Raw genomic sequence first — 16,797 nt, 5'->3', positions numbered from 1 at the left:
ATACACCTTTTGATTAAAAATTATTTTTCACAGATTCTGAATTATCAAACAAGATATTTGTGTACAAATGATTTACAATTTTCTTACAATTTTGTTTTGTTTTTTTGTCATATAACATTATAATTAACATCTTCTCATACATCTCTTGTCAGTCTTGCTATGAAATCATCATATTAGTCCCATCATTTAATGTGTACTTAGTGTGTATTATGTGTAATCCCGTAGCAAGTGTTCAGTGGTTGTATACCACTGTTATTATAATACCTGTATCATACCAATATTAACTAAATGTGTTTGTTGGGTTCTTAATACAAATATACACAACATTAGTCCATGGAGAAAGTCATAATGTGAGATTATCATAATCATTCATATCAAAGTATCAATATTTATCATATTTGTGGAGGTAAAATGGGTGATATGACACACATCACACCTGATTATTACCCTTTATCATCCACGTACCCATGCTCATGTGTAAATTTGATGATATTTCATATTTTAGTTTTTCTCTCCACATTCAACTGACTAGGATATAGAAAAAATTGTGAAAAATTAATTTAAAAAATAATTAACTTTTATATCTTGAGCATGTCATGTTGGTAAACACACCTTTGAAAGATTTTTCTTCAAACTATGTGCTCAATATTTATTTTCAAAATAGGTGTGTATGCAATGTTCGAGCCATGGAGGCACTAAGAGTAAATGCTGAAACCACTGCCCCACCACCCCACATAAGTTTGTAGAGGTTTTAGTTGACTTTATATTGTTCTATTGAGAAAGTTAGTGTAATCAAAATATCAGATAAAGACATGTTGTTTGCAAAGAAAAACATAACAGATTTGGATGTTTGCAGAAATCTGATGTTGTGGGGTTTACAATGAACATGTATATTTCTGCATGCGGATGTCTGCCTCTGTCTGTAACACTGTCTGCTTTGTTGCCATAGTAACATTTTTCACTATAAGCTGTGTGGTTTTGTCAGGAGTTATAATTTGTTGCTTTGCTGTTTGTTTTGCATTTGATGTTTGTTTTGTTTTTAAAGTTTGCATTGAAATTTAGATTCGTAATAAGATCGTTTAAGCATGCTACTTATCTTACATTATTAACTATCCAGATGAAACATAATTATAAATAATATGTTCTTCAGAAACTGTATTAATGATGCATGTAAATGTTAATATTTTCATGATTTTAGTTAAAATCATCTGGATGGAGAAGCTTGTTTTAATGTATTTATGAAAGTGTCTAACTATTTGAAGTTTGTCAGTTATGTGAATGTCAGTTTGAACAGTAATGTAAATGACACTGGACCCAATGGTTAGGGTATCGCCTTGACAACTGATGAAGCACACACTACAATCGTTCCTAGCTAGTGTTCATTTCTGTCACGTCTGAACTTTAAAACTCACCTGAAGAGTAATTAGAAACTGTAAAAAGTGAATCAAAGTAGACTTACCTGAGACCGATGTTTACATTGTGCAGGTAAAACACACAGTGGAAAGACGGTGATAATTGAAGGAAGGGTTGCACTCCAACATAGGCTTAGCACATGCAGTGTTAGAGAGTGGTACCCGCCTATACACATTAACAACGGGGCATGTAGAAATTCACTAAGGAAGCCCAAATAGCATCTCCATGTATAGGATCCACCTTGGCAGTGCTGCAACTATGTGTTCTTCCAGCTTGTTGATACCAACATGCTGCCCCTGTATAACACCTCAGCGACAGGGGCATCACTGTGTACATTTCATTGCAATGTACATCGTACAAGCACTACCCTCATCTAAAACCTGCTTCAAGTCCTCAGGGGAGCTGAGCCTTTGTGAATTTGTTTACAGATGCATGTTTACCATTTTGGCAGTATATTGAGGCTGTGTGTTTGTGTGAGAGAGAGGCCGAATGGTACACCCACTCTGTCTTTCCACCATAGGTATATCGGCTGCTGTAAACCGACACCACTCACAACAAGTGGTAGTCTTCCCAATCACAAGGTTTCGTGTTTTTTCTCCGGTGACGACTCCTGCCATTTCCCCCAAATATCCAAGTTTTAGATCCGCGGACTGACTTCCGTGTCGGCCTCCACCCCAAAGATTCTGGCAGTTCCTGGTTTCACCGGCCAAGTCACCTTCCACCCTCACTGTCCAGTGTCAGTTATAGTGTCAGACTTGATTACATAGGTTGTCCATCATATTGCAATGGCCAAACGTTGGAGTACAGGAAGTAGAATGAATGTTTCTTATCAATATTCACAGGAAGAACAAATTTCTCAAGATGGCCGAGTCATATCCAGATCCAAGGATGAGAAGAGATATTCAGGTAAGTTCATTCTTCAATTTCTCAATTCGGCTCAAAACAAAGAAGAAATGGAATAACTTACAATATTTGCAAACAATTCTGTTCCACATGTCTTTAATTTTCTGGGATGATTTGTGATATCATAATCAATTCATCCAATTGAATGTCCCTTTATTATCAACTTGTTCATCCTCACCTCAGGAGACCTGTATCCAACATTAAAAGGAAATCCTGAAAAGTATTGCTTCCCAATATCCTGAGCAAAACTATTGCATTTTTAAAACAATATTGACGTCAACCTATAGAAGGAGTTAACTCCCTTGACGTGTTACCTGCATCCCATATGTCTCTTGGTTGTGACATTTCCTCTTAAATCTGTCAATTAAGTTTGCAATAGATGGATTGAGATCCTTTCTTTCTGTGTACTGAGTGTGTGCCTGTGACTGATGTATGTTTCTCAATGGCATGTTTGACATGTTTTTGTCCACTGAGGTGAGTCATGAAGAGGTAAAAAGTCTGAAGAGTTGCTTGATTGACATTCAATGTTCCCAAAGGGTGTATGAGAACAAGGTAGATCAGCAGGTAGTTGACAGGTGCTTCAAGGCTCTGGATAGAGCATTCAGGATAAAGACTGCATACATTCAAAACCTGTTGTTGTTTTTAAGTGTCATTACAAGAACATGTTTTAAGACCTCTATTCATCAATAAAAACATAGTTTTTTAGATCCCTTACGCGAAATTGAAATGAGGTTGAGAATGATTTGGCTGTTTGATTTCAGAGAACTAGATGAAGTTCTTCAATTGAAAGTACAATTACTTTTGTAATTTATAAAGATGAGGTGCACAATGTCCACAATTCAGACAGTGATGAAATGTATGTGAGTCTACTATTTAGTAGTAGTATAAGCCAGGGATGGGGCGGTGTGGTAGCCTAGTAGTTAAAGCGTTCGCTCATCATGCTGAAGGCCGAGGTTCGATTCCCCACATGGGTACAAGGTGTGAAACTCCGTTCTTGTGTCCCCCGCCGTGATATTGCTGGAAGATTGCTAAAAACGGCATAAAACCTCACTCACTCAGTCACTACAAACCAGGGAAGCAAATGTTCAAGCAAATAAAATTGGAGTACAGGCTATAACATGCACTCTGTATGCCAAGAAACAATAAAAAACAGTTGTGAGTTTCCAAGGTACCTGTTCCCAGCACTGCCACTGCGGTGACAACGGTAGCTCCATCCCTCATGTTAGCACCATTACCCCTCCCCTCCTGATTATAGTCCTCCCCTCCTGATTATATTCCCCCCTACCTGGCATTGTGCCACGGCTTTATAGTCAGCTGATCATATAGTGTCTATTACCAGTTTGTAAAGAGGTAGGATATCTCTCACTAACAGGCACCACATAATTAGCATTAGTGTTAAGGTTTATGCTGTTGCTAGCTACGATAGTGAAGGTGACTTTTCACAGGGATATCCTGAAGATTGCCCTCTACTGATGAATAAAGAAATCAGGAATTACTTTTCTTGTTGAAAACTTGAAATTGACTATCCACCTAGAATGCAGTCTATGATCAAGGAGAGGTGACTTGTATACGACCTGCTTACTTGTGATGAAATGTGTGATGACTACTCAGCTCGCTATTCTACCTTGCCCATTAGGAGAGTGTATAGTGTATATTCCTTATTTGAATATTCAGCTGACTTTCTCCCACACACAGTAATGACATCAGACAATTATAGATTCAGTATGAATCATTGGCAATGGGGTATCAGGAGTTTGCTTTATCCATACATGTTTTACATTACTATACAAAGGGAACACATTCTGCACACAATCTGGCGAGACAGAGTAACCCTTCTCGTCATTTCTGCGTATTACAAAACGTAAGAGAATTCACAGTTCAACCACTTGGTGATGATATAAGTTCTTATTCAGGGCCAGTGGGTATGGACGTGTTGCCATGATACAGTATGTATATAGTCGTTTACAGGTCACTCTGTACAGCTGTATATCGTATTTTCCCACATGTAGGAAGGCTGTGGACTATTTAGCATTGGCATCTTTTGATTCCTTGTACAGGAATAGAACTGCTGGCATATGTGATGACTGTTCAGATTTATTTCTCCTACTCACTTGATGCATGATATTGAATTTAGATTGGAAGAAAATAGAATATGTACTGCAGCTGAAATCATGCAGGCAGATAAAAACAAGGGAGTAATTATATGGAAGAGATTTCCAGATGTTCTGGATGCTACCGTGTAGCCAATGCTGTAGAGTGGTAATTACTGCCAGGATCTCTACAGTAGTCAGTCTACCTGCTGACCTTGCTGAACTGTGGTTGTGGTAGTCATGGATACTGCTATGTTATCCGCTGGTACCGCCATCACTTGATGTTCTCTGTGGGTACTGCCATCACTTGATGTTCTCCGTGGGTACTGCCATCTCTTGATGTCTTCCGTGGGTACCACAATCACTTGATGTTCTCCGTGGGTACTGCCATCTCTTGATGTCTTCCGTGGGTACCATCTCATCTTCCGTGGTACCGCCATCACATGCTGTTATCCATGTGTACTACCACCACTTGATGTCTTCCGTGGGTACTGCCATCACTTGATGTCTTCCGTGGGTACCACCATCACTTGATGTCTTCCGTGGGTACCGCCATCTCTTGATGTCTTCCGTGGGTACTGCCATCTCTTGATGTCTTCCGTGGGTACTGCCATCTCTTGATGTCTTCCGTGGGTACTGCCATCTCTTGATGTCTTCCGTGGGTACCGCCATCACTTGATGTTCTCCTTGGGTACCGCCATCTCTTGATGTCTCCATGGGTACCGCCATCACTTGATGTCTTCCATGGTACCACTATCACTTGATGTCTCCCATGGGTACCGCCATCACTTGATGTCACCCATGGTACCACCATCACGTGATGTCTGTGATGGTATCATCATCACTTGATGTCTCCATGGGTACCACCATCACTTGCTGTCACCCATTGGTACTACCATTACGTGATGTCTGTGATGGTATCATCATCACTTGATGTCTCCATGGGTACCACCATCACTTGATGTCACCCATGGGTACTACCATTACATGATGTCTGTGATGGTACCATCATCATTTGATCTCTTCTGTGTGTACTGCCATCACTTGGTGTCATCCATGGGTACTACCATGACTTGATGTCACCCATGGGTACTACCATCACTTGATGTCTGTGATGGTACCATCATCATTTGATCTCTTCTGTGTGTACTGCCATCACTTGGTGTCTTCCATGGGTACTACCATCACTTGATGTCTTCCATGGGTACTACCATCACTTGATGTCTTCCATGGGTACTACCATCACTTGATGTCATCCATGGTACCACTATCACTTGGTGTCTTCCATGCGTACCACTATCACTTGGTGTCTTCCATGGGTACTACCATCACTTGATGTCATCCATGGTACCACCATCACTTGGTGTCTTCCATGGGTACTACCATCACTTGATGTCTGTGATGGTACCATCATCATTTGATCTCTTCTGTGTGTGGGGCGGTGGGGTAGCCTAGTGGTTAAAGCATTGGCTTGTCACGCCATAGACCCGGGTTCGAATCCCACATGGGTACAATGTGTGAAGCCCATTTCTGGTGCCCCCCGCCGTGATGTTGCTGGAATATTGCTAAAAGCGGCGTAAAACCAAACTCAGTCAGTCAGTCTTCTGTGTGTACTGCCATCACTTGGTGTCTTCCATGGGTACTACCATCACTGGATGTCTAGGATGGTACCATCATCATTTGATCTCTTCTGTGTGTACTGCCATCACTTGGTGTCTTCCATGGGTACTATCATCACTTGATGTCTGTGATGGTACAATCATCATTTGATCTCTTCTGCCATCACTTGATGTCTTCCATGGGTACCACCATCACTTGTTGTCTTCCATGGTACCACTATCACTTGATGTCATCCATGGGTACCACCATCACTTGATGTCTTCCATGGTACCACCATCACTTGATGTCTTCCATGGTACCACTATCACTTGATGTCATCCATGGTACCACCATCACTTGATGTCTTCCATGGGTACCACCATCACTTGTTGTCTTCCATGGTACCACTATCACTTGATGTCATCCATGGGTACCGCCATCACTTGATGTCTTCCATGGTACCACTATCACTTGATCTCTTCTGTGTGTACCACCATCACTTGATCTCTTCTGTGTACCACCATCACTTGATGTCATCCATGGTACCACCATCACTTGATGTCCTCCAGTGTACCACCATCACTTGATGTCTTCCATGGTACCACCATCACTTGATCTCTTCTGTGTACCACCATCACTTGATGTCACCCATGGTACCACCATCACTTGATGTCCTCCAGTGTACCACCATCACTTGATGTCATCCATGGTCCACCATCACTTGATGTCATCCATGGTACCACCATCACTTGATGTCATCCATGGTACCACCATCACTTGATGTCATCCATGGTACCACCATCACTTGATGTCCTCCAGTGTACCACCATCACTTGATGTCATCCATGGTACCACCATCACTTGATCTCTTCTGTGTACCACCATCACTTGATGTCATCCATGGTACCACCATCACTTGATGTCCTCCAGTGTACCACCATCACTTGATGTCATCCATGGTACCACCATCACTTGATGTCATCCATGGTACCACCATCACTTGATGTCATCCATGGGTACCACTGATTGACTGATACTGTGTGCCTATTTACCATGAGAACATTGATTGATTGATGACTTGCAGTATTAACTGTTTAGACATTTCGTTCATTTGCTGTAGAACATATGAAACAGTATCATAAGAATTTGAGAATTAAACATAGATATATTTCAATAATTTTGCAAATTCATCAGATATTGTCATAGTTTTCATCAGGCATTGTGTCATGACTGACACAAACTCAGACACAACAACAACGGTTTTGATCTCTGACTATTTCCCTTGGTTGCAATGAAAACCATAAAAGAATGTTCCCATTTCTGCACATACAGTCCCTGATTACACGATGTCTCTTCGTAAAACTCTGCATCCTGATTCAATGAACATGCCATTTTTGTGAAAGTTGGTCACTGGTGTTAACGTCATACATCAACAGAGTTGTACATATTTGCTATTTTGCCTTGAGGTAAATGATTATGAAAGAAAGTGAACATAATCAATCTATCATGCTGCTTACAGTTTAATTATAAAGCAGATTTTTCATATTTGTTTCACACAATTACATTATTTCACTACATGTTTTGCTTTGGAAGAGACCAGTAAAACTGGCATCAAGTAAACCAGAATCTAAGGGAGGTAACTCTGGCCTGTTTACATTGGGAAACAATTTAAGGGCCTCATCATTGCATAATATGTTCACACATATATTGAGCTTCCTACTTGCACTGATATTTCTTACCTATTCTACAAATGTGTTTTGTTTCATGTGAGAAAAAAGGTTATTTTATAGTGTATATGTCCCTTTCATCAAAATGCCAACATGTAACCTTCAACACGGATGCAGTTTTCTTCAGTGTAGATTCCATCCATTTCATAACGGTGAATCTCTCTTGGCTGTATATAATGTTTGGTCCATCGCCTGTTTGATAGGTGTCTGTTAAGTATTAGGCATGGTAGCTAGCAGGTCGAAGTGTCTTATGTAATGGGACTATCATCATGGCTGCAGCAGCAGCAGCAACAGCAGCAGCAGCATTCTGGCTAGGATGTATTTGGTAATCTCACAAGGCAGAAACAGCATGTGCCAAAATGTAACTTGATTCATCTTCATTTGTGTATTATCCCACAGAGAATTTTGGCTGTTGCAAAGAATTAATCTTTGATGTACTTTAACGCTAATCATTTGGTTTTGATAAACGTTTAGTTGAGAATATTTGCCCTGTTGCCAGATGCAGAGAAGAAGCAATAACACTTCATGTCACTTTCACTTTGACATTTGAATCATTCTCTTCCTAAACTTATGGCTTCTTCCATCAATAGAACAACTCAGGCATTTAACACCATCTTTCCCGAGTCTACCCCCTACTGATATATATACATCTTTTGATCTGTTTCACGTTATGTCCACATCCCTTCTACCCACTCAGTTTCCTACCCATCATCCCATCTCTTCTATCCACCCTTCAGTCCCCTCTACTACCCTACAGTGTCCTCCTCCGCACCCACCCAAACACCCCACCCTACCTCCAAGTTAATCCCACTACCTTTCTCTCTCTCTCTCCCCCCCCCCCCTCCTGTACCTACCATACTTACAATATATATATATTTTACAACAAGGAAGTTGAATTGTCATGCATACACTAGAACTGTAGGTACTTACGTCACTTGAGATGTTGGAACACTATATCACTGCCAGCTTGATTCCAAACCAACAAGTAACCTGCATATCTGTCTACGACCATTAATTGTTTAGTTCTGATTTGAAAGCGTCTTTGAGGTACCTATACAATTGTATCTATGGTCTGCCTTATAAAGGGGGCAGTGTACTGCACGTCAGTAGTATGAGGACTTCTGATTGTGTTTTATAGCGAGGTAATACATACGGTGGTTGACAGCTCCAACCTCCCGACCCAAGTCTGCAGTATAAAAGAGTTGAATTGTCCAGGCATAAACTGTATTGAAAAGTCAGCCTGAGTATAGAAATAGCACAGGTCGTATATTGCCGTCCCAGCAGATCATCTGTATATATGCATGTGTCAAGCTTGTGCCTTTTCGTACTTGTGGAGTGTACTAGGATTGATCCAACATGGATGTTGTCACAAGACAGATACGATATTTTCGAGGTGAGCTTTGTTCTTAGTCAGTGATACATCTATCAACAACAGTTCCTGCACGGAGCTGAGGAGATAAACTTTGACAAACATTGGATTTGGGCACACACATGATAATGCACACACATGGGTTGTCATTTATATTGATTTTGTTCAGGTGGGAGTTGCTAGTGGTAAAACCAGTTAATTCACATGATACAATCATATGCTGCATTCAATGATGAAATGTGTCAAATCTAATTATAGGCACATAAGGGCCTGCTGTCGCCACCAATTAACAGGTAGTTGTGTGTGTACAGTGGCACTGCTTGTGATATAGGATATAGTAGAGGTTAAACCCTGGATAGATACATAGTACTCAAGCATGTTGTCACTCACTCATGTGAAGTTTTGTTTGCAGTAATTAAAATGGACCAAAAAAGGAACCATGAAGTACAGGCTGCTGAGATAAGGATGACTATTATTTTCCAACGAGAATGTTGCTGTCTCGCGAAGAAACCCAAATAGGCTGAGATCAGGGTCTCTTCTTCAAAGTGATCACATGGTTATCATCTGTAATCACTATTTAGTTCATCATAGGTTACACTGACTGACTGACTGACTGACTGACTGAATTTGGTTTTACGCCGCTTTAAGCAATATTCCAGCAACATCACAGCGGGGGACACCAGAAATGGGCTTCACAAATTGTACCCATGTGGAGATTCGAACCCGGGTCTTTGGCGTGACGAGCCAACGCTTTAACCACTAGGCTACCCCACCACCCCATAGGTTACATATACCGGTATTGTAGTACTGGGAAGGCTTTGTGGATTGTGGAGCAGGTGTGTGAGATTGTCTGTTGTCTGTGTGGGTTACAGACACTTGTTGTATGTCATGTGAATTATATTCCATTGACACCAGTAACAAAGTGCATTCTCCAATATTCACTTTGATATATTCATTCTGAGATGCCTCTATTCCAATCCTTAGGCCTTCATGGTCTCAACAGATGCAGCAAGGCATTCTGTCATGAAACTTTAAATAGACTGTTAATCAGTAACAGCGTCTCTTTTTTATTTCATGGGGAAGGTATTACGATTAACTTCCTTTTTACAATTTTTGCCAGTTTTTTAGGTTTTGTCAGGGTTACCTAATTCTTGACTATGTCACTACAATACTCAGGATTGAGGTTTTCCACTGGAATTCTCTTTTCAAATGTGCTGAAGAATGGCTTGTAGTAGTTTTGAAATGTCTGGAATAATTTGAATGTTTGGTTGTCTTCGCTACTGAAGAGTTGTCTTTACTCAAACAAATTGATTTGTCACCTTGGACAAGGAGGGCCCTGAGAAACAAAACCTTCAGTGAAAGAACAAATTAGTTTCCCATGAACACACAGCCCTGAGTCAGAAATACCCCAGTCAGCTTAAACATCGGACAAACACAGTTTTTATCTTATCAAAATTTATCTGTTTGAAATTTTATCTGGGAGCAACTTGTAAACTTCAAAGTACAACAAGCGCCGACAGGTTGGATATTACATAAACTGTCCAATTACACCTTGACTGCAAGAGGGCGTGTAGGCTGTATTGACTTGTGAACTTGACACTTCTAATGATTTAGTGCTTTTCACTTACCAGTGACTGATGAGATTAGCTCAAGTTTAAGCCAGGTATTTCACGATTATTGCCAGGTTGGTAAACTTGAATAGCCATCATGTATAATGCACCATTAGCATGTAGATTAGGGCAGTAATATGTCTTGTGATTAATCATACTCCATGTTTATTTCAGAGCGAGATCAGGTAAACTGATTATAGTTGCGTCTTTGTACATTTCCAAACTATGCAGGAAATCTGTATGTAATAAACGTTAAGATGGCTGATGAAGATGGATAGTTATGTAATATGCTTTGTGCGAGCTCGTCAGTAGATTGATTTCCAGTGCATGCATTGAAACTATATTGATAATGCTATTTTTAGATATTTTTAATGCAAATCTGAAAATATATCACGTAAATAGATGTGTAAAGTGACTTAAATGTCCATATATCAGTGGGGTTATAGTTAATATTGAGCCACCCTGGCATGTACAGGAATACGCTTCAAAAGTTCACGTCGGAGTTTATCGCTGACACAATAAGAGTTCATGTCGGAGTCTATCGCTGACACAATAAGAGTTCATATCTGTGGGCTACAGTTTACACTGTAAGAATTCATACTGATGTATAGCTGACACTGAACAATATTTGGACATCTATCAAGACATATTCCTCATTGGCTCATGTTAACTTAAAAGTTATAATGAAAATAGAAATATTGAACTGTACTCGTAAGTTATCAGATATGTTTAAATGGATGCCAACTAGCCTTTTCTTTCAAACACTGTCAAACTCTGTATTTCCCACTTCATCGGTAGATCCTGTAGAGAACAGTTTGAGATCTCTGTCTTGCCAATACTGAAGTCAGTTGGGATTCCCCGATGTGAGATCTGTCCCGGGAAACACCTGGGGAATCTTTGTGTGGTCTATGTGCTTGACTGTGGGTATATGAGTACCAATGGAGAATGGCAGGCTGTCATAGTGTCCAACCTGCTGTCATATGTTAACATGAATTTCAGAATCAGTTGTATGACTGGCAGTATCTAGCTGTCAATTCGCCAAATGAGCATGGTCTGTCAGTCTTGAGTGACCAGCAGCACAGGGATATATTACATTATCTGGCAGAGATATATTGCATTATCTAGCACTGGGATATTCTGGCACTGGTATAAATTACATTATCTGGTACTGGGATATATTACATTATCTAGCACTGGTATATATTACATTATCTGGCACTGGGATCTATTACATTATCTGGTACTGGGATATATTATATTATCTGGTACTGGGATATATTACATTATCTGGCAAAGATATATTGTATTGCATTGGGATTTACTACATTATCTGGTACTGGTATATATTGCTTTATCTGGTACTGGGTATATATTACATTATCTGGTACTGGGATATATTACATTATCTGGCAAAGATATATTGTATTGCATTGGGATTTACTACATTATCTGGTACTGGTATATATTGCTTTATCTGGTACTGGGATATATTACATTATCTGGTACTGGTATATATTGCTTTACCTGGCACTGGGATCTATTATCTGGCATTATTGCATTGGATTTACTACATTATCTGGTACTGGTATATATTGCTTTATCTGGTACTGGTATATATTACATTATCTGGTACTGGTATATATTACATTATCTGGTATTGCATTGGGATTTACTACATTATCTGGTACTGGTATATATTGCTTTATCTGGCACTGGTATATATTATTTTATCTGGTACTGGGATATATTACATTATCTGGCAAAGATATATTGTATTGCATTGGGATTTACTACATTATCTGGTACTGGTATATATTGCTTTATCTGGCACTAGTATATATTACATTATCTGGTACTGGTATATATTGCTTTATCTGGTACTGATATATTACATTATCTGGCAAAGATATATTGTATTGCATTGGGATTTACTACATTATCTGGTACTGGTATATATTGCTTTATCTGGTACTGGGATATATTATACATTATCTGGCAAAGATATATTGTATTGCATTGGGATTTACTACATTATCTGGTACTGGTATATATTGCTTTATCTGGTACTGGGATATATTACATTATCTGGCAAAGATATATTGTATTGCATTGGGATTTACTACATTATCTGGTACTGGTATATATTGCTTTATCTGGTACTGGGATATATTACATTATCTGGCAAAGATATATTGTATTGCATTGGGATTTACTACATTATCTGGTACTGGTATATATTGCTTTATCTGGTACTGGGATATATTACATTATCTGGCAAAGATATATTGTATTGCATTGGGATTTACTACATTATCTGGTACTGGTATATATTGCATTATCTGGCACTGGGATTTATTACATTATCTGGCACTGGGATATATTACATTATCTGATACCGGGATATATTGCATTATTTGGCACTGGGATATATTGCATTATCTGGCACTGAGATATATTGCATTATCTGGCACAGGGATATATTGCATTATCTACCACTGGGATATATTGCATTATCTACCACTGGGATATATTGCATTATCTTGACCTTGAAAGAATAAATGTAACATATATGTACATTGTGTACACAGAGGACAGGGCACTTTCAAAGTGCTGTTTGAACACTGCAGCTAGTGAGTGTCATAAACCAACAAGAAGGTGTATAAATACTGCCAAGGTTTGTCCACACTTATGGCGCTACATCTCACAGCTGGTGTGCATGAAATTTACTTAGGGTGAACTCATACCCTAGCCAGTAGCACCCTAACCTGAAGAGAAAAGATTAAGAACTTCTGTGATAACAATATATAATTTTTTATGAGATAAACACATTATCTGTCTTTTGGGAGATCTTTGTTAGTCGAATTGTACATCTCACAAGCATCAAGGTCAAAAATTGAATAGAATATCTCCTGTGATTTTGAGAATGTTCCTCTAAAACACAAAATAAACACTCAAGACAATATGAATGTGATATATGAACTTTTTAAGAAGGACAAAATATATGTTATCCCTTCACAACATTTTGCAGTTCCCATTTAAAATGCAGACATCTGAATTCAAATACCTGTCCTGTGTTATTTCAAACACAGCACCTCCATGAGGCTAACTGTGAATGGATTTCTCTGAAAAAACCAACATTCTCAAGTCATTTCAGGCATGCCCCAGATCCTTGGACAGGGCTGTGTACAAAAATCAAGGTGTCACTATGTGGAAGTAGAAAGCGTTCATTTACACGGAATTCAAAATATTAACATAGAGTTGAGACTTCCTGGGGCAGAGTCAGACAGTAGGGACGTAAGTGTGGCTGCCACGGCAACAACCCGGGACGAGTTACCAGTCATATATACGCTTCTTTCACATCACCTGTAAGTGGATTCTTTAATACCTGGCCACTGTGTCATATTGACAAGCAGACATTTCACATGATTGTGACAAGTGCAAACATTTGACTGCGGAACAAGGTGAGGCGGACGCACACTGCAACTAGAGCTGTCAAGGGGAGTCGGCCAGGTTTGTTGGATTACACGCCTCATTACATGCATGTTCTTGTTAGTTACCATATGTGTCCTGGCAAGATTAGGCCATGTAATTGAAACACTGTCAACAGCAAATTAAGAGCTGATTATGTCTTAGGCTTTCATACATGAAACCGTATTAACTAACCACAAGGTTTAGGGTCAGTGTTATATAACGGGAATCTTTCATTTCTTCATTCATCGATAAAAATTTCATTTATGCACTGTGAATGTATGACATACATACATATTTCTATATATTATAATAGTATTGAAAAGGTTGATATGAAACATCATTCAAAATACAAAAATCAGTCTCATAGATTTGTCAATTTGTTTAAAGAAGACTGCCTCGAGATTTTAAATTTAGATGTATGAATATTTGCTCAGTGATTACATTTCCCACAAATGTGAAACCACTTTCGGTATAATGAGGTCCTCGGCCGACCTGCAGGGCTTCCATCTGTTTGTCCAAGAAGCTGAGTGAGGTCATGCAATCTGCAGCAGGTGCACATGCATGGGGCCAGGAGGGGCTATCTATGCAGCCATGTCAGGAACAGCACTATGTGCTCCATGCAAACAAATTGACATGGCTAGTTAGCATTACCATGATTCCAAGGGAAGTAACTCACGTTCAATACTTCTGTCCTGGTGCAAATAGTATGCCAACACATTTGAGGTGTGTACAAGAGAAAAATCTCAGAATCAATCATGGTACATGTGTTCAGGAAGATTTACCGTTTGCTGATCAAGTGTCCTATGTTTAGATTTATTGAATAATGTTGACAGAGTTTATGAGAAGGTCAATGTCACCATGCGACTATAACCATCAGCGTGGTCATGAGTCAGATGTGAAGTCTGTGTTTACAATCCCATGTGTTTGTGGAGATTATTACACCAATTATACAGACTAATTCATGTATGTAATCACTAAGGAATAGAATGGCCTATTTTGTTGCTAACATATACCAAATATCAAGGGTAATGATACTTTCCTTATACACTGCCAACTGACATATAATATTCGCCACACAACTTGCGACATAATATCACAGGAATCTCTAACAAGCTATTACAGGGACCACCCTTCAACAATGAGGTGAAAAAACCTCATGCTCCTTGCCAAGTGTCATTGCCAGGGACTGGTAGGGCTTGTTGTTGATGCATATTTAGCAACATTTCTTCTTCCTTAATATTTAGGACTGTTTATATAATTCTTGGTGAAACATCCTACGATCAATTGTAAGGAAACTTTCACTTTCACGGTGGATAAATTGATGTACATGTTTCCATACTACAGTCTATGTACCTCCTGAAGTTGGCTGCATGCCAGATTTATGTACTTCTTTTTCTACTGACTCATCTGTTTTCTGTCATAATGGCAAAATAATGCGTAAAATAATCCAGGGTATGCTGAATGTAGCTACTTCTAAATAATCAAAATACGCTCAAAGATGATACTTTCTCAAAACATTTGCTACAGTTACATAACTCTACACCCTAGTTTGAAACCTACCCAGTTGCTTCTGTTGAGTAATGTGTACATTCTTGACAGTTGAATGTTTTATTCATAATATTAACAAGAACATTGGCGGCATATAACCCACGATACCTGAAGCCACACATGCAAACAAATTTGTTACATTACCGAAATGCAGCCATGCAAGAAAGGACTAATGAGCTAAATCACACAACCGTCTGACCCACATAATGTGTTTCATAAAAAGGCTACCTATATCCTATTCAGTTTCCACCAATCAATATATATATATATATTGATATATAAATATATCTGACAACACAACTGTCTACCTGTTGATGCTAGCTGATGATGTTTCTCCATGCGGGACGGCCATGTTATAATCAACAATACCTACAAAGGGATCAGTTTTGTCTCAATTTAAGTTAACTTTGCACATCAGTTGAGTCACACAAAGGTGCAATAATATCCGTGTACTATGATACACAATGACAGTAAACTTTACTTATGGTCCAAAACAAACTGAAAGGTACCAGTAATTTTAGTTCATTATAACTTTTGTTTGTTACACACATGACCACCATATCAATCAAGTGGCTGGATGTATATACACAGCTCCTTTTTCTGAGTTTGTTGTATCAGTTTGTCACAAGCCTCTTTGTTATAAACATCATTTACTGTAACTTCCTTAAGTGGCATTTAGAAGCTGGTATGATGAAGTGGAACATTTTTTATGGATAGACAACTTCTTTGTTGCAGTAGTTGCAACGTTTCGGTGTAGATCCTAACACCGTTATCAAGCAAATAAAATGTATTTGCTTGATAACGGTGCTAGGATCTACACCGAAACGTCGCAACTACTGCAACAAAGAAGTTGTCTATCCATAAAAAGTGTTCCACTTCATCGTTTACTGTATTGATAAACAACACATCCTGGGGTGTATGCAAAGAATATTATATATTAATCTGGAGTTTACTTGTTTCCATATTTCATCAACTATTTCTATATTTTAACCCAAGATGGTGTATTGATTGAAAGTACATTGTCTAATATTACAATAACTGAAATGAGTGGTAAGTCATGCCGTTAC

At 39.0% G+C, this 16,797-nt stretch overlaps 1 protein-coding gene and 1 long non-coding RNA gene across 2 annotated transcripts in view; one reads left to right on the top strand and one right to left on the bottom strand.

The window, feature by feature from the left end:
* Positions 1–1,566, bottom strand: part of LOC124284878 — a 74,245-nt gene extending 72,679 nt beyond the window's left edge. Inside the window, exon 1 of the long non-coding RNA XR_006900665.1 lies at positions 1,460–1,566. This is a non-coding gene — a long non-coding RNA (uncharacterized LOC124284878). The remainder of the gene's footprint in view (positions 1–1,459) is intronic.
* The window catches only part of LOC124284875, a 31,838-nt gene that overhangs the window by 8,565 nt on the left and 6,476 nt on the right, over positions 1–16,797 (top strand). Inside the window, exon 4 of the mRNA XM_046720999.1 lies at positions 2,256–2,319. Coding sequence (XP_046576955.1) covers positions 2,256–2,319 — 64 coding nt within the window. The remainder of the gene's footprint in view (positions 1–2,255; positions 2,320–16,797) is intronic.

This window comes from Haliotis rubra, unplaced genomic scaffold (genome assembly GCF_003918875.1).
Source record: "Haliotis rubra isolate DU_JTF1 unplaced genomic scaffold, ASM391887v1 Scf347, whole genome shotgun sequence".
NCBI classification, from domain to species: domain Eukaryota; kingdom Metazoa; phylum Mollusca; class Gastropoda; order Lepetellida; family Haliotidae; genus Haliotis; species Haliotis rubra.
The sequence above is the reverse complement of the archived record's forward strand: the minus strand, read 5'-3'. Positions and strand labels throughout refer to the sequence as shown.